Source organism: Centropristis striata, chromosome 18, assembly GCF_030273125.1.
Source record: "Centropristis striata isolate RG_2023a ecotype Rhode Island chromosome 18, C.striata_1.0, whole genome shotgun sequence".
Classification (NCBI taxonomy): Eukaryota; Metazoa; Chordata; class Actinopteri; order Perciformes; family Serranidae; genus Centropristis; species Centropristis striata.
This window is the reverse complement of record NC_081534.1, coordinates 29,248,670-29,267,768: the sequence shown is the minus strand read 5'-3', so window position 1 is coordinate 29,267,768 and position 19,099 is coordinate 29,248,670. Positions and strand designations below refer to the sequence as shown.

At 34.4% G+C, this 19,099-nt stretch overlaps 1 protein-coding gene across 1 annotated transcript in view; it reads left to right on the top strand.

Annotated features, from left to right (window-relative positions):
• Positions 1–19,099, top strand: part of ift172 (intraflagellar transport 172) — a 69,260-nt gene that overhangs the window by 26,789 nt on the left and 23,372 nt on the right. The window contains exons 19-29 of the mRNA XM_059356629.1: positions 6–90; positions 1,764–1,856; positions 2,921–2,998; positions 4,432–4,680; positions 6,654–6,732; positions 8,754–8,874; positions 10,117–10,261; positions 13,804–13,893; positions 15,269–15,366; positions 15,618–15,753; positions 18,325–18,441. Coding sequence (XP_059212612.1) covers positions 6–90; positions 1,764–1,856; positions 2,921–2,998; positions 4,432–4,680; positions 6,654–6,732; positions 8,754–8,874; positions 10,117–10,261; positions 13,804–13,893; positions 15,269–15,366; positions 15,618–15,753; positions 18,325–18,441 — 1,291 coding nt within the window. The remainder of the gene's footprint in view (positions 1–5; positions 91–1,763; positions 1,857–2,920; positions 2,999–4,431; positions 4,681–6,653; positions 6,733–8,753; positions 8,875–10,116; positions 10,262–13,803; positions 13,894–15,268; positions 15,367–15,617; positions 15,754–18,324; positions 18,442–19,099) is intronic.

The following is a 19,099-nucleotide window of genomic DNA, read 5'->3' as shown; positions in this document are numbered from 1 at the left end:
TCTAGATGTTTTGCTGCGCTGGGGGACGTCTCAACTGTTCGTTTCCTCCACCAGACGAACCAGATCGCTGACAAAGTTTCACAGGAAATGGTGCGTTTCATATAAGCACAGACACAACAGTACATCTTCACACTGACCCCTTACAGAGTTTTTAAGCTGGTATATGAATATTTATTTTGGATGTGGCTAATTCCAAGCAGTAGGGGAAGAAGTTCTCAGATGTTTTACTTAAGAAAAAAGCACAAAAGAGTGTATAAATTCTCTGTTTTATGTAAAAATCCTGCATTTAAGATTATTAGCATTAAAATGTTACCAACAGTAATATACCAGACACATGCAACATTTAAATTCAAGCATTTTCAAGGATTTCAAGCACCCGTAAGAACCCTGCTCACTGAAGTAAAAGTACTAATAGTACAATGTGAGATAACTCCACTACAAGTAAAAAGTCCTGCATTCCAAACTTACTGAAGTAAAAGTACAAAAGTATCAGCATCAAACTATTCTAAAAGTACCAAAAGTAAAAGTACTCGTTATGCAGAATGGACTCACTTAGATTGTTTTATATACAGTCATGGAAAAGTATTGTTATATTATTATTACACCTCCCTTTTTCTTCAATTTCTTGTTTATTTTAATGCCTGGTACAACTAATGGTGCGTTTCATATAAGCACAGACACAACAGTACATCTTCACACTGACACGTTACAGAGTTTTTAGGCTGCTATATGAATATTTTTGGGATGTGGCTAATTCCAAGCAGTAAGGGAAGAAGTTCTCAGAAGTTTTACTCAAGAAAAAAGCACAAAAGAGTGTAGAAATACTCTATTTTATGTAAAAATCCTGCATTTAAGAGTTTTAGCATTAAAATGTTACAAACAGTAATATACCAGACACATGCACTAAGTCTTAAATTGAGTGTAAATGAACCCTGTATCACTGTATTTGGGAATGTGGGTAAATAATGGATTATCACCTCTGTAGAGGTCCCTCTGGAACCTAAAATTTACATTTTTAACTTGTTCCCTTCAAACCTGGAACAAAGGAAAAAGGATTATACACTTGCAGACATCTGGAAGAAATAAATACAGGCATGGAAAAAATTATTAGACCACCCTTTTTCTTCAATTTCTTGTTCATTTTAATGCCTGGTACAACTACAGGTACATTTGTTTAGACAAATAGAATGATAACAACAAAAATAGCTCATAAGAGTTTAATTTAAGAGCTGATATCTAGACATTTTCCATGGTTTTCTTGATAATAACCAAAATCAGTGTCAAGAAAACCATGGAAAATGTCTAGATATCAGCTCTTAAATTAGACTCTTATCTAAGATTTTAAATATTTGTCCAAACAAATGAACATTTAGTTGTACCAGGCATTAAAATGAACCATTTCAATGACTGTAGACCAACTAGTAAAGAATGGATCAACAAAATCATCATGTTTTGTTTTGGAGAAGATAAGTTACATATTGAGAAATAGACTGGAAATCTGGAAACCTTGTGTTACTCTCCATAGAAATACAACCGTTAAAAATATCCTAACAGAAGGCAACAATCTGTGACATCATATTTGATGAATAAATACCCAAACTTGTGTAGAAACCTACCAATTACAATTCTTTTAATATCATAAAACTGATTTAAGTTTTTCCACTAACAACAAGTGATCACAGCAGTGTGTCTGTATGTGTGTTTCACTGTGTGTGTGTGTGTGTGTGTGTGTGTGTGTGTGTGTGTGTGTGTGTTTTGAGCAGGGAGGAGATGGAACAGCGTTTTTCCAGGTCCAGGCCCACGTGGCCATGCTGGACAAGAACTTTAAACTGGCTGAGATGCACTACATGGAGCAGGTTGGTGACACGCCTCAATTACTTACAATATGTATATTTATTTATGATATGTAGAATTAATAACTGATGCATTTTACAACAAACCAAAAAAATGTTTTTCCTGAGCAGCATTTAAATCAGGGATGGGCAACTTAAATGCTGCAGGGGGCCACAATTTTTCATGGCTACTACCACAGGGCCACATATAGGACCATACACTTAACCAGATATGATGAAACTGCAATTTTAAATATGTTTGTGGTGCAGTAACTTAACATATTTCATGCTCAAATGCATGTACACTGCAAAAAAGGTGTGTCTAAAAACAAGATAAACACTAAATCTGAGGGAAATGATCTTGCTGCATGGACAGATAATTTTACTTGACAAGATTTCTTAAATTAAGATTGTTAAATCTAGAAATAAGCATGTTGAACACTTAAAATGAAAAAACTAAATATGTAATAATTATTATGAAATAACTCTTAAAACAAGATAAATTATCTAACACTTCTAAATCTAAGTTTGTTTTATCTTAAGAACCAAATAATTTGCAGTGTATAACAGTATAAATAGGAATACAAAAGGTTTGAAGCAAATAAAAAATAACCACTTACTGTGATTTCTTTTTTTCAGTGCAAGAACAGCAGACCAACATTAATTGCAAGAAGTAATTTTGTGCATTTCTACACTGCACTTTTAAGATTTCATGCTCAAATGCATGTAATTGTACTGAGGGCCACTTCAAGTGAGGGTGCGGGTCGTATGCGGCCCCCGGGCCTCCAGTTGCCCATCCCTGATTTAAATAGATGTGATTTGTAAAGCTTCAAAACATGTATTTTTGCTTGTTTTATTTGAAATTAATATTCTATTATCTGCTGTCTGTGTTGATAACACCTGTGATGAGTAAGATTGTTTACCTGTGATGCTTGAATTCACAAACTCAGAAACTCTGAACACGGTGTATCAGTGTCACACCTGTACGAGCTTCATTACTCGCAGAAGCCAAGCTTGTAATTGTGATAATTACATATTTGTGCAGCTCTGAGTCAAATGTTTCAATCTCGTTTTCTGTGTTTGTGCAGAATTCCATCGATGAAGCGATCGAGATGTACCAGGAGCTCCACATGTGGGACGACTGCATCGCTGTGGCTGAAGCCAAGGTAAAAACAAATACATTTATACTTTGCATTTTACCTGAAGGAGATGTTATTCTTATTAAAAGCAAAAAGCTGGAAAAAAAATCTAACCAAGTAAATGGGAGCAGATCAGAAAAGAGGGAAGCTTTTTATTAAAATATGACCAAATATACTTATCAAACTGAGTAAATTGGAAATAACAGCCTCTGTCCAGTATAAACCTGCTTCAGATAAAGGTCCACTATTTGACAATTCATTGTGTTTCCAATTAACTGTCCAAATTTCTCCAAATATTAAATGTGCAATTATATTTAACAGTGAAAAGCAGCAAATAGTAAAAATAAATTTTGCTCGAATTTTGGTTGATAGATTTTGTCAATTAATTGACACACACAGTTATAGAATTAGAAATTGTGTCTAATGTAAAAACAGCTTCGCTCTCAACCAGTGGTGGAAAGTAACTAAGTACATTTACTCAAGTACAATTTTGAGCTACTTGTACTCTTTTTTTTTTCCGTTATATATAACTTAATTTAAGTTCAACCTCATTTTAAACTCATCAGTATATGTATTAGTTAAAGCCATACCCAGAAAATTGGAATGTGGGTAACAAAAAAAAAATATACCAATAACATACTTGAAATACAGTAATTGAAAAAATTGTTAGACCACCCTTTTTCTTCAATCAATTGTTCATTTGAATGCCATTATCAAGAAGATTGTTCCTCCTAAAAGTGTAATACCATCGCTGTTTGTATGATTGAGTGAAATCTCCCCCTTTAGTATGTAAGTACTCATCTTTTTTCTTTTTTGGTCATTTTGTGTCTTTTTTGGTATTCTATGTCTGTTTTTGGTAATTTTGTTTCTTTTTTAAGTAATTTAGGTTTTTTTCTGTCATTTTGTGTCTCTTTGAAAAATAATTTTGTGTCTTTTTTGGTCATTCTGTGTATTTTTTGGTCATTTTGTGTCTTTTTGAAAAATAATTTTGTGTCTTTTTTGGTAATTCTGTGTATATTTTGGTCATTTTGTGTCTTTTTTTAGTAATTTTGTGTCTTTTTTGGTCATTTTTTGTCTTTTTTTGGTCATTTTGTGTCTTTTTTGGTCATTTTGTGTCTCTTTTTAGTAATGTTGTGTCTTTTTTCTGTCATTTTGTGTCTTTTTTTAAATAATTTAGATTTTTTCTGTCATTTTGTGTCTTTTTTTTAGTAATAGTTTAGTACTCCTAAAAGTGTAATACCATCGCTGTTTGTATGGTTAAGTGAAATCTCCCCCTTTTAGTATGTAAGTACTCTCTAAACTTGCCATTTACAACAGGTGTAAGATACTGGAAAAGCTTGAAAATTTACCTTGGAAGTCCTTGAAAAATGCTTAAATTTGACCACTGCTGAAGTGTACGAACCCTGTTAAAGGATCTGAATCCTTCCACCACGGCTCTCAACCCTAACTGTCTCCCTCAGGGCCACCCGGAGCTGGACGCCCTGCGTGGGAACTACTACCAGTGGCTGACGGAGACGGGTCAGGACGAGAAGGCCGGGGAGGTGAAGGAGAACGAGGGAGACTTCCAGGGCGCCATCAACCTCTACCTGAAGGCCGGCCTACCGGCCAAAGCCGCCCGCCTCGCCATCAGCCGGCCGGAGATCACCAACAACAGCGACACCGTCAGCCGCATCGCCGCCAGCCTCATCAAGGGAGAGTTTTATGAGCGGGTGAGTGGAGTCTGTTTATTCAGCTGTCTATACTAGGGTTGGCACCATACTACAATGTTCAACTCGATACCGATACTCAGGAAAATATTCAATACTCGATACCATTTTCGATACCAAAAGGATAAAAACAAAGACCCCAAAACATTTTTTTTTTTAAAGATATTTTTTGGGGCATTTTGTAGCTTTATTGATAGGAGAGATATTGAGAGTGAAAGGGGGAGACGGAGGGGAAGACATGCGGGAAAGGGCTCCGAGCCGGAATCGAACCCGGGCCGCCCGCTTACGAGGACTGGGCCTTTGTGGTATGCGCTCTACCAGGTGTGCCACAGGGAACGCCCCTGAGACCCCAAAATTTAACAGAAATATTTTTATTAACAAGAAAAATGCAACATGTAAAAATGAACAGAACCACAGGTTAAATATTTATAATAAAAAACAGTTGTGCAAAAAGAAACTGAGCAACTATGATAACAAGCTTCAGGTCTGAGGTAGTGCAAAAAATGAATAAATACAATAAACAATAACAATTAGAACAATATTTTCGGCTGTGTGTGTTGCTTATTGGTTGCAGGTCGACTTTTCTCTGCTTCATTCTGGGAAAATAACACTTTTCAGTCACCAATATTTATGTAAACTTATTAACTCTATGCTTATGTATACTGACACTGTGTATACTGGGGGTATCGATACTTTTGAAAATGAGTATTGTATCTGGATACAACGTTTTAGCATCGATACTTTTGACAACCCTTGTCTATACTGGTATTCTATACTGGTAAATCTCCTCATTTTCCTCTCCTCTTCCAACAAATGCTGGTAGAGGAAGGTTTTTTTCTTTGTGTTTTTCTGAGTGTTACACTCTGTCTCTCTCCATCTGTCGCTTATTTCTGCGCGTCTCTTTCTGAAGCCGTTTGTCTAAGAACTCAGTTTTCCTCCTGGAGCCATCTGTGTTAGTGCAACAGGTGGGAAAGAGAGAATGAAACTTCACAACAGGCTCTGTTGCTGTTTGTTTCCTGACGGTGTAGAGATTCATCAGTTCAGGTGTTTGAAGGTTGATATGGTGCTGGCAAAGTGTGATTTTAATTTGGGGTGTTTAGCCAAAGTGTCCTGCTGACATTCTGTTTATTTTGTTATCTTGCAGGAATCATGTGTTATGCTTCTCTGTTGCTGACGGGTTAATAAAAGATACCAAATTAGCAGAAAACCCTCAATTTAAACTCAATTTAATGAATGATTTTTTTAGGAGAAGCTTTCTGCATTCTTTAGTCAACGAGCCAGACAGCATTATTAGTGTGTCAGTGTGTGTATGCGTATATACAGTAGCCATACTTTAATAGAAATCCCTTTGTAGACTGTAATTGTGAAGCACTAATTCCAAACTAATGAACATTATCTTAAGTTAGGGCTGGGCGATAAATCCATATAAAAAATATTGATTTATTTTTAAATGTGATACTGTATTAGACCAAGGGTCTCAAACTCAAATTACCTGGGGGCCGCTGGAGGCAGTATCAAAATGACCAAAAAAAGACACAAAATTACAAAAAAAGACTCAAAATGACTGAAAAAACACTAAATTACTTTAAAAAGACACAAAATAATCAAAAAATACACAGAATATTTTTTTTAAAAGACACAAAATGACCAAAAAAAAACCCAGAAATACCAAAAAGGACACAAAATTATTAAAAAAGACACACAATGATTAAAAAAAGACAAAATTATTTAAAAAAGACACAAAATGACCAAAAAAGTAATTAAAGGGACCTTCCACACACAACATGGCAAAGTGCCATTCATATAAAACTCACATTAAACTTTCATATCAAGGTGGGGGCCACAAAATATCGTCACGAGGGCCGCAAATGACCCGCGGGCCGCGAGTTTGAGACCCATGCTGTGAGGTGTCCTGGAGTGTTTGGATACAAATAAAATGTGTAATTATTATTATATTCTCTGTGTGCTTTGAACAGGCAGGAGATCTGTATGAGAAGATCAGGAACAACCAGAGAGCTTTGGAGTGCTACTGCAAAGGAGGCGCCTTCAGGAAAGGTAAACTAGGACCTATAGATGGCATGAATGTACTTAACCTGGATTAAAATATCATATATTATATATTTGATTATTATTCATGCATGCTGTGAAAGAGGATTTTACAGTTGTAGTTGGTTAAGGTTGAGCTCATTTAGAAAATGTTTTTTTCTGTACGGATTACTGTAAAATTTGGTGTATAAATCACACTGGAATATAAATCGCAGGCTGTTTTTCAGTCTCTCGAACTGGGAAAACAACGTTTTCTATTGCTATTTGATAATAAATAGATTATACACGTTATTTCAACACTGTTTCCATTTATTTTCATTTGAAACATCCAAAACATAACCTGTTAAGTAGGTTTAATTTTAAGTTTAATAGGTTTTTCAAATGCATTAACTTCTTAAGGAAATAGTACAACATCTAAGCCATGAGCTTAAATTAATGTTAAACATTTTTTTTAACCAAGTATATTAAACTTTTTTTTCTTTTTTTTAATAACAAAACTGTTCCTGTTGCGCAATCTTGTGGGTCAAATTTACTATGTCAGCATTGACCTTGGTCTATAGGTGTATAACCCGCACTCAACTTTTTAGATGGGAAAAAAAAGGGAAAAAAGTGCAACTTATACACCATATTTTACGGTAATCTGCTGATGATTTTCTCCATTAATTGATTAATTGTTTGCTTTGTAAATTTAGGTTTGTAAATTCAGAAATAAGTGAGAAATGTTCTCACAATTAACAAGAGTAACAGGCTCACAATGTTTATTTTGTCTGACCAATAGTACAGAATTCTCATGAATGATTAAAAATAAATGAAGATTATTCATTCATTTTTAAAAAGCAGCAAGTCCACTTTTCCAGAATAGTTTTTAAATTATAAAAATCTAAATAGCTGCCAATAAATGTTTTATTTTTAAGCGTTTGTCGTAATTTGCAAAGTAAATAAAGCTGTCGGATAATTGTATGGAAGTAAATAGTGCAATATTTCCCTATTACTGAGATGTAATTGAGTAGAAGTAGATAGTGGCATAAAAAAAGAAAAGACTCAAGTTCAGTAAAATTACCTCAATGTTTAATAAATATAATATATATCATATAATAATATTTACGTATGGAAAAAAATATTAGACCACCCTTGTTCTCTTCAATTTCTTTTCATTTTAATGCCTGGTACAACTAAAGGTACATTTGTTTGGACAAATATAATGATAACAACAAAAATATGTGATAAGAGTTTAATTTAAGAGCTGATATCTAGATACAAAATTGCCAAAAAAAGACACAAAATTACTAAAAAAAGGACGCAAAATGACTGAAAAAACACTAAATTACTTAAAGACACAAAATGACCAAAAAAGACACAAAATGACCCAAAAAATACACAATATTTCTAAAAAAAAGACACAAAATTATTAGAAAAAGACACAAAATTACAAAAAAGACACAAAATTACAAAAAAAGACACAAAATTACAAAAAAAGGACGCAAAATGACTGAAAAAACACTAAATTACTTAAAGACACAAAATGACCAAAAAATACACAATATTTCTAAAAAAAGACACAAAATTATTAGAAAAATACACAAAATTATTAGAAAAAGACACAAAATTATTAGAAAAAGACACATAATTTTTTTAAAAAGACACAAAATTACAAAAAAAGACACAAAATTACATTTAATAACATTTCCACTTCTTCAGGTAACAACACGGCAGATAATAAACGGTACGGCAGCAGATGCCTTTCTTTTTGTTAACGTCGTCATAGAAACAAGTGAAACAAAGCTCCCAATAAAGGGACCTTCCACACACAACAAGGTGAAGAGACATTCATATAAAATTCACATTAAACTTTCATATCAAGGTGAGGGCCACAAAATTGGCCATAATTGGCCGTGAGTTTGAGACCCATGTTTTAGTCCAAACAAGTACCGGACATCATGTGATGCTGTTGTCCAACAGGTGGATGTATGTTGTTGTTGTTGTTGTCTGTAGGTAAAGTGTATATTTACTAAAGTTCCTGCTTCCTGTAGCGGTGGAGCTGGCTCGCCTCGCCTTCCCTGCTGAGGTGGTGAAACTGGAGGAGGCCTGGGGAGATTACCTCGTCCAGCAGAAACAGATGGACGCCGCCATCAACCACTTCATTGAAGCAGGGTGCGTGTGTGTCTGTGTGTGTGTGTGTGTGTGTGTGTGGTAGAGGAGCGGAGAGACAAAGACTTTTTGGGCAGATGGAGAGGAGGAAAAGATGACACATGAAAAAAAACAAATCCAACAGAGACGGCCAATAGTGCTTTAAATCACCAACCAGGACCGTAATAGACATCTTTAAACATGATTCTCCAAAAATACCAAATAAAAACACATCATCGGCGCCCAGATTTTTTATTCTTTCCAGGTTGAAAAAGCATCTGAAACTGAATTCTGACTGTAGGAAACAAAAGGTTTTAACAATACTACTTCTGCTGGTTATTTCCTCTGCCAGTAAAGTTTTAATCTGAACTAAATGATTTGGTTTAGTTTAAATCTTAACCAAAGTAAATTCACTTTGAGTTTGGCTGTGTTGATGGAGCAACTATTGAAGCAATTACATCACTGTGATCTAATGGAGTTTCAGCACCTAAAGCTAAAGTAACTAAAACTCAAAAAATAAATCAGCCTGATAATTAGAGTTGGTAGTAACTACAGTAACTACATTTTGGGTCGAAATTGAATTATAACTAAAAATTAACTCCTTGATGTCTGTTTAATCCTGTGACAAAATTTTTAGATTTCACTATAAAAATTGCAGTAACTACCAAACCCAACTCCAAATTTGATAGGGAAAAAAAACACAATTGCTCTTCTTCTTTTCTCTTCTTATTTTCTCTTCTTCTTTAACATACAGCACTCCTGTAGAGATGACAGTTAGCTCTTAAAGTTATGTACTTACTTGATTCCTGTGGTCTAAGTTTAGTACCTTCAGGTTGAATGCACTTATTGTAAGTCGCTTTGGACAAAAGCGTCTGCTAAATGACATGTAATGTAATGAAATTATTATCAAATAGTGATTAAGTAAAAAAATGTGATAAAATTATATGAAGGCTAAAATATAACATTACTTTACAATATTAAGTCTAAAATACACAAATCTTTGAATAGAGTTGTTACACTTTTAAATAAACTTATAACAAAATAAAAATGTTAATTCACCGAAAAAAAAAAAAAATATAAAAGCTGAAAGAAGACAACAACATTTTACTTAGTGCGCTCTGTTATCGCATTACTATTAGAACCTTTTTACAGTAATGCACACAGCAAAAAACATACCGTAAAAACAAGAACACAATCAGCTACATTAAAACAAACAACTACATAATACATTTTATGGGTAAAATCCTATCTGTTGTCTTCTCTCAGCTCCTCCCTGAAAGCCATCGAGGCGGCCATCGCAGCTCGCCAGTGGAAGAAAGCGGTCCACATCCTGGAGCTGCAGGAGGATTCATCAGCCGGGAAATACTACGTGAAGATCGCTCAGTACTACGCCTCCATGCAGAACTACGAGGTGAGAGCGGAGCACTGAGCTATGAGCTACATGACGAGGTTACACAGCTGACCTGTGACCTCTCTAAACCTCTATTTATCAAAACATTCTCATATTTCCATAAAAATGTGTTTTTCTGCTGGTGTATTCATGCAGTGATGTGTTTAAGGGGTCGAGGTCATCTCCAGGCTCTTATTTCAACTAAATTGTGTGTATTTATCATGTTTAAATTATCCTTTTATTTATTTATTTAGTGTTTATTTGTGTGGGGATAATTATGTAGCATTAATCAATGCATCACACCACACTATATTACACACATATTCCCCATATCAGAATATGTGGATGATTTTAACCCTCTGGGGTCTGAGCCTATTTTGGCCGTTTTTTAATACTTTTGACAATTATTTTCTCACTTTAACCTACTTTATCAACATATTATATAAATATTATTACATATTACATAAATATATTATATACATATTATATAAAAACCACAATGAACTGTTTTGTAACTTGAAAATGTAAACATAGGATACAAAAATTAACATATAAAAAGGTAAAAATTTAAATATAATAAAACTATGTACAAAAAAGTCCCATAAAAAACATGTATGTTTATAGGCTTTTTCCCTTGTTAGCTGCAACTCTTCAAAACAAACTAGAGAGCTACACCAACGCTTAAATATTATTATCAAATTAAAACTATCATATCTTTGGTTTTACATGAGCTAGGAATGTCAAACAAAAACTGGGAGAAAGTTTCAAGTCTGTTCTGTGAAGTGAAGTTGATAGCAGCGCTCCATGTGACCTGGTTTTTTTGTTAAACGTCACATGATCTGATCAGGACGCCACCATCATAGACCCCTGAGGTTTAATGCTCTAAATCTTAACAGCCTAAAATGTGGTGGGTTTTTTTTGCAAAAGATAATTGAAACAGATTAGAATAAAGGGATCTTTCACAGGATTACATACCTGCAAGTGTAGAGAAATCTTTCAATCTTTGAATCTGCATTTTTACCAAGATAAATTGAAGCTGCAAGCAGCGATGAACTGGCCCGAGCAGAGTGACCTGATGATTATTTGTTTCTTCTTTAGATTTAGAAGTGTGACATAATTTATCTTGTTTCAAAAGTTAATTTCTTATTTTAAGCGTACAACATGCTTATTTCTAGATTTAACAATCTTATTTTAAGAAATCTTGTCAAGTGAAATTATCTGTCCATGCAGCAAGATCATTTCCCTCAGATTTAGTGTTTTATCTTGTTTTTAGACACACCTTTATTGCAGTGTGGAGACCAAATAGTATAGCAATAGAGTGATGTTTCTCTGTGTGTGCTAGATGTAGGAAGAAGTATTTTCTTAACAGAGCTTTTTTTTTTTTTTTTTTTTTAACCTCCATAGAAATACTGTTTATACAAGCCCAAATGCTGGTAAATTTGTCTGTGTGGGTTGGTGATCACCTGAGGTTTGATTTGCTCCCTGAACACAACACAGGACAGTAATATGAAGGCAGCCAGAGGGGAAAAGTAGGCAGTGACATATTGCCACCGGCAGTTAATTCTGCACATCTCTTTGGGATATATATATATATATATATATATATATATATATATATATATATATATATTTGTATACAGTCATGGAAAAAAAATATTAGACCCTTTTTTCCTTCAATTTCTTGTTCATTTTAATGCCTGGTACAACTATAGCTACATTTGTTTGGACAAATATAATGATATCAACAAAAATAGCTGATAAGAGTTTAATTCAAGAGCTGATGTCTAGAAATATAATATTACATTGATATTACAAAACACCAATTTTAAAAAGGAGACTTGTGGGAACCCAGAGAGCTTATTTTCATTGAGATAGCATGACATCAGAGGTCACATGACCGCTTTGAAAATCACCATGAAACATAAAAAAAATAGCCTAACTTTGCAGCTTTATTTCGACAATTTCCTGAAATGATATTACGCACATGGTGCCTATAGATTCTTTAGATATTCTAGTTTCATATGATACCAGTATCTCCAATATACAGGTGCATCTCAGTAAATTAGAATATCATAGAAAAGTTTATTTATGTCAGTAATTCAATTTAAAAAGTTGAAATAACACATTATATAGATCCATTACACATAGAATGAAACATTTCATGTCTTAATTAATTTAGTTTCTTCTAATTATAATGATTATGGCTTACACTTAATGAAGACCTAAAATTCAGTGTCTCAAAAAATGTGAATATTACAAAAGAACAATTTTAAAAAGTTTATTTATTCATTTATTCATTCATTCATTCATTCATTTATTGGATCTCCATTAGCACCAGCACATTAGCATAGCTATTCTTCCTGGAGTCCAAACATTAAATCAAATTGTCCATTCTCCGAGATCATCAACAAAACAAAAACAACAACAACAACCGTCAATACAATCACAACACGTATACAATCATAGACGCTGACAAACGTTTATCAAAGGACAATATGGAAATGTTGGCCTCTGAAAAGTATGTCCATCTATATGACTCAATACTTTCTTGGGGCTATTTGACCCCATTTTCATGGACTTTCATGGACTTTTCCATCATAATCTAATGTATTGAGATGCACCTATACAGTATATACACACAACACTCATTTGAAGCATAACGTCAGAGCCCAGATCAGCTCTAGTTGGGTCTCCATGGAGCCGTGTGGGCTGTTTGCTCCAGGGTGCTTTGGCAATAATGACAAGTTGGATGGTTGTTATGGTAGTTTTATTAGCTGCCTGAAAACCAGGAATAAAAAGCAGAAGATAGAAAGAGAGAGAGATCTGGTATAAATACAAAGAAAAGAGAAAAGGGAGAGATGATGATGATGATGATGATGATGGTGGTGGTGATGGTGAAGCACAGCGTGCTCTGCTTATTCTGATGAGCTCAGCTGAGCCAAACAGCCTCCACAGACTGCCAGCCTCTGAAAATAGCAGGCCATCTCAGTCTGTTTGCTCTACGGGCACATTCACAGAAAGTAATTAAGATAACAAGCTCTTTTGCTTTCCAACTTTGTGGAAGTTGCAGGAAAGTATAATTCGGTGCAAAACTAAAACAATGACGGAGGCTCACACCTGTGATTTCAATGCAGGAATTATCACGACAAAAAACAATGACTAAACGTTTTTTAATTGGAAAGGAGCAGCTCATACATTAGTTTCCGTCGATGTCAGTGTTGGTACAGGTACAATGCCTTTACGTAACTAAAATCTATTCATATTTAAATGGTAGATGTGTCCTTTTTTCTTCTTCCATATCTTTCCTCAGGTGTGCAGGTTTAGCTGTTTTAATTTGGTTTACTAAGAGTTTTTGTGCTCTGTTTAAACTGCAAATGTGACATTTTAATACAATAATGTGCTGCAGATGTGGCAGAAGATTCAGAAGGTTTTTAATTTTGATGAGTGTGTATGAAAATAAATGTAAAATATGAGTTTTTATATGGAGTTTTTATGGTATTTAGACTGTATTTAATATTTTCTGAGTGTATGTTGTGTGTACTCTGTGTGTTGATGGCCTGTAGGTGGCAGAGCAGCTGTTTGTGAAGGGAGGTCACATCAAAGATGCTATAGAGATGTACACTACAGCAGGACGCTGGGAGGAGGCTCATAAGGTCAGTATGAACACAAACAAGTTCAGAACATGAAGAGAGACCAATATGAATTATTGAAGCAGTTAATCCTTATGCCCTCGTTGGGCATTTTAAGCCATTTTTCTCTTCTTTCTTTTTTTCATTTGTTGATCATATTTGGTTTAACTTAAATCCTAACCAAAGTAAATTCTCTTTGAGTTTGGCTGTGTTGGTCGAGCAAACTATTAAAGCAATCTACATTTAATAGTCAATGCTTATTTCATGTATTTCTATGGATGTGCAGTAACCCTTTCACAAAAAATGTTTTTGTTCCAAACTTAGTTTACCAAAATAGTTTCTATATTTAAAATGTTTTCAGATATTATATATAAAAATATATTATATATAAAAAAGTATCCATGGAACTTTCTGCTACTACTGCAGTATTCGGAGTATCTTTAGAAGTAAACTATTCATTTCAATAGTGATAGTTGATAGTTTCAAGGCAAAAAATATGATCATTACTGCATCTTATTTAGCCAAACAGCTAACAAGCCTGATTCCAAAAATGCTGGGACGTTGTCTAAATCGTAACGAAAGCAGAATTAGATAATTTGCTAATCCTTTTTTACATACATATTTAATAAAAAATCGCAAAAAGATATATTATGTTGAAATTGTTAAACTTTTGTTTTTGGCAAATATGTGCTTATTATATATATTTTTATTTAGGTTTTACACAGCATTCCAGCTTTTTTGTCATTAATGTTGTTTACTGCTTAAATGGAAGGAAAGAGTTCCTCCAACCTTTTAAGCTTTAAGTTAAAGACCTTATTCATAATTTAACATTGGAGAAAATTCACTAATCTACAAGAGAATGGGCTCAAATGTTATACTATATGGCAACCATTTTCAGCCTATAGAAATTACATAATATATTTGACTAATTATTTATTATTTATTTATTTCTAACTTTTACATTTTATTTCATTTTGTGCATTTTTTTTCTTATTCCTTTTTTTGTTTATTGTTCAATTTATTTATTATACATATATTATATTATATTTTATTATATTATTATAAATATAAAGTTATTTATTTACACATTCAATTAAGGTTTATGTACATGTGAGTGTAGATTAAATGAAATCTGTTAGTTTCCTACACAGTGCAGTGATATTATAATAGACATGGGTCTCTGTTGGAGCAGAAACGTGTGTGGGGATATATTGTCTCTATTACACTGTAATTCTGTGATCTATTGCATTTTATATGACTTTAAATACCAATAAAAAGATCACATTGAACGATAGTCATGGATAATACTAATAAGAGCATTCTAAAGGTTATTTCAGCTGCTGATATCTCTCCGGCTATGAAAGAGAGAAATTAAATAAAGCCATTGCGGTTGTTGCAGTTGGCGGTGGAGTGTATGACGGAGGAGGAGGTTATGGCTCTATACATCAGCAGAGCTCAGGAGCTGGAGAGAGATGGCAAATTCAAGGAGGCTGAGAGGTAAATGGAGATTTATTTATAGTAATTTGTCGCATCATTGGCTGCTGGAAGCATGCAAATGGAGTGGGGCGAAGTAACACGGCTGTGTTTGAAGTAATTACAGCAAGAAGGATGATGGAAACAGCACTTGACTGTCCACAGTTTGAATTTTCAGAGCCTGTTTTGGACTTTATTATGTTTTAACTGAAGTCTTTTGACACGCAGTTCAGTGACTACAGGTTGCCTGTGTGTGTGTGTGTGTGTGTGTGTAGGCTGTTTGCCACGGTGAAGCAGCCTGGCCTCGCCATCACCATGTACACCAAGAACCGGATGTTTGATGATGTCATTCGCCTGGTGGCCAAGCATCACCCCGAGTTACTGACAGAGACTCACCTGCACCTGGCCAAGGTACATTACTGTCATCTGATGGAGCTTCAGCACCAACAACTGAAGCTAAAGTCTCTAAATTCAAGAATTAATCAACCTGATAATCAGGCTTGGAATTTCGTCATTTTAGGGACAAGGCCATTTGGCCTTCCTGTTCACACTTATTTTAAGGGCACAAAGGCCACATGGCAGGGCATAAAGGCCGTTTGGTTAAATTACGCTGGTTTTACCTTTCAGATTAATACCTTAACATTCTCATTCACCAAGAAACATTAATGCACAATATATTAAATATATTAGAAAGGACCTTTTTGGAAAATGACAAATGAACCTGTTTTGCAAAGACGGCAAATGCATATATTTTGAAAAGATGGCAAAATGGATCTCCTGCCTGAGTTCATCTAAGAGTAAGGAAAGAGAAATGCCTCCTCCTGCCATAAAAAAGGAACCTGCTGAGGTGAAATTTACATCAGCTAAATGTCGACCCTTTGTCCCTGAGGTAGGGAAGACGTTAGCGCTATCCCAACTAGCTAGCTATCGCTAGTTTTCATGATGCAAAAATGTAACGTTAACGAATCGACTTTAAATAGGCAAATACAATGGTAATTAGCTATCAATAGTACTTTCTATAAAAACATAAATGTTAAGTTCTGTCAAATACTACCACATACTTCAGTCACAACATATCAAAACAGCTTGTCCCGCTAGCTTACCTGTGCTGCTCATCAACACATGGCTCATTAGAATATTCAAATGAGCCATGTGTTAGTATCACAATGTTTTGCGTGGTAATATAATAATAATAATAATAATATAATTATTATCGATTCATGGCAGTCAAGTATCGATATTTAGTGTTAAAGCCATCCGTCAGTATTTTAGTTTTTCCAGAGGCTCACTTTTAGGAATACAGGTGCATCTCAATAAATTAGAATATGACGGAAAAGTCCATTTACAGCAGTTCAAGTCAAACAGCTCCAACCAAGTATTGAGTCATATAGATGGACATGCTGTTCAGAGGCCAAAAAATTGGTCTTATAGAATGTTTTCACAGCTCTGTTCAAGTTTACTTCAGGAGAACTGAAACTATTCTATGTTCTCTTCAGAGCCACCAGACTTCATTGACAAAAATAGTAATTTTACCTCACAGGACACAGGAGTTGCTGGTCTATCACTGCCTTGATTTGTTAGTTTATTTGTGTTATTGTGTGGCTTCAGTGTTTCAAAGGGTTAGTTCAGATTCACCAAAATCACACAATAACACAAACAAACTAACTGATCGAGACAGCGGTAGAGCAGAAACTCCCATGTTGTCCAAGGTAAAATGAGTGTTTTTGTCAATGGAGTCTGGTGGCTTTGAAGAGAACATAGATAACCTCCTTAGTTCCCCATCATAAACAGCTGTCTGACAGCAAGTTAAAGTGGTGGAAATATTCTAAATATATTCCAAATAATATGTCTAAATATTAGGGCTTGTAGAACCTGATGATGTACTAAATTCCCGATAATGTAATAAAAATCTGCACTTTAGTCCAGTGAAAATGTAATAAAACCTGATAATGTAATAACTTCCCGATAATGATAATAAAGTGCATTTCTCAATAATGTAATACACTTTACACTTTACACTCAATAATGTAATCGGGAAGTTATTACATTATCAGGTTTTATTACATTTTCAATGGACTCAAGTGCAGTTTTTTATTACATTATCGGGAATTTATTACATTATCAGGTTCTACAGGTCTGAGCGGTATATCGGTATTACGAGTTATACCGATATATTTTAGAAAGAGATATGTAGTTGAGACAATACCGCCAAACCGAAATATAATATCTTATGATGTTGCCTTTACAATGGTTCTATAATTTTGAGGTATTTCAGTTTTCAGATTGCAAATGAAGAGCATCTGAATATGATGAAATTGCTTTAAATGGTTGGAAGATTTTGAATTTGATTTGGTCTTTAAATAAAACAGGTTGATGATGATTTCTTGTGACGTTGAGTTAAAACTAAACACTTTGCATGGTTTGTTTAATATACAAATATATAATGTATATCGCCTAAAAAGCCTAAAAAATACCTCAATATGAATTTTGGTCCATATCGCCCAGCCCTACTAAATACCGGTATATAAATATCAGTTTAAGCATAATGTTAAACTTGTTTTTAGGTGTCTTTAATGTGTTTAGCTTTGCCTGTACTTCTGCTTCTCCTACTGGGGGCGTGTGACCTCCATCTACTGTAGTTAATAAATACACTGAATATGAATAAGCACGAGTTATCCCTTTCAGCTCCAGATAGTTGCAGCATAAAATATTCCAAAGAAATCCAATAGAGTTTCATCATTAAGTGGATTCACTTGCTTTTGTCAGCAGTTTTTCCTTTTTTGCTGTGTCACAAACTGAGCAAAAGTAGAGCTGAAGAGACATGAATACATTATTATAATAATAATCTAACTCTGATTATTGCTTGTATTTCTGCCCTTTAATCTGTTTTCTACACAGACAATCAATCAGGCTGTTTTTTTAGCTCGGCCTTACTGGCCCTCATATATTCTGTTGATGTATCTGTGTGAATGTTTCTTGTAGGAGTTGGAGGCTGAGTCCCGCTTCTCCGAGGCAGAGCACCACTTCATGGAGGCTGAAGACTGGAAAGCTGCCGTCCACATGTACAGAGTCAAGGACATGTGGGAGGATGCACACAGGGTAGATACGCTCACATTTGTTTTGTTGGCTTGTTTCGCTCTTTAGCTCATTACATTTCCATAATATGTGGAGTTTTGAACTTTGACAGACAGTGTATTATAATTTAAAGCTTAAAACCTCGTCCCACACAGTTAATGTTTATAGAAGCCATAAGAGGACACATCTCATTCAGTGCTTCTGTATCCACCTTTGAGCTGTTGGTGGTGAAAAGTAAATAACACCATAGTTCAGGTGTTGTTCCACAGACCCCTGTGCTTATTATTGCAGGTAGATGAAACAAAATGCATACAGATGAAAGTGAGTTTAAGGCACACGGTTACAGTTAAAAAAAAGACACAAAATTATTTTAAAAAAGACACAAAATGACCAAAAAAAGACACAAAATGACCAAAAAAAGACACAGAATTTCCAAAAAAAGACATAAAGTTACTAAAAAAAAGACAGAATTAGCAACAAAAGACACAAAAGTATTAAAAAAGGGCAAAAATATAAAAAAAAGACACAGAATTACCAACAAAAGACACAAAAGTAAAAAAAAAAGACACAAAATTACCAAAAAAAGACACAGAATTACCAAAAAAGACATAAAATTACTAAAAGAAACCTTCAGCTTTTAGGGGGTTATTTTAAAATCGCCCATAGGTTTTACAGGCATTTA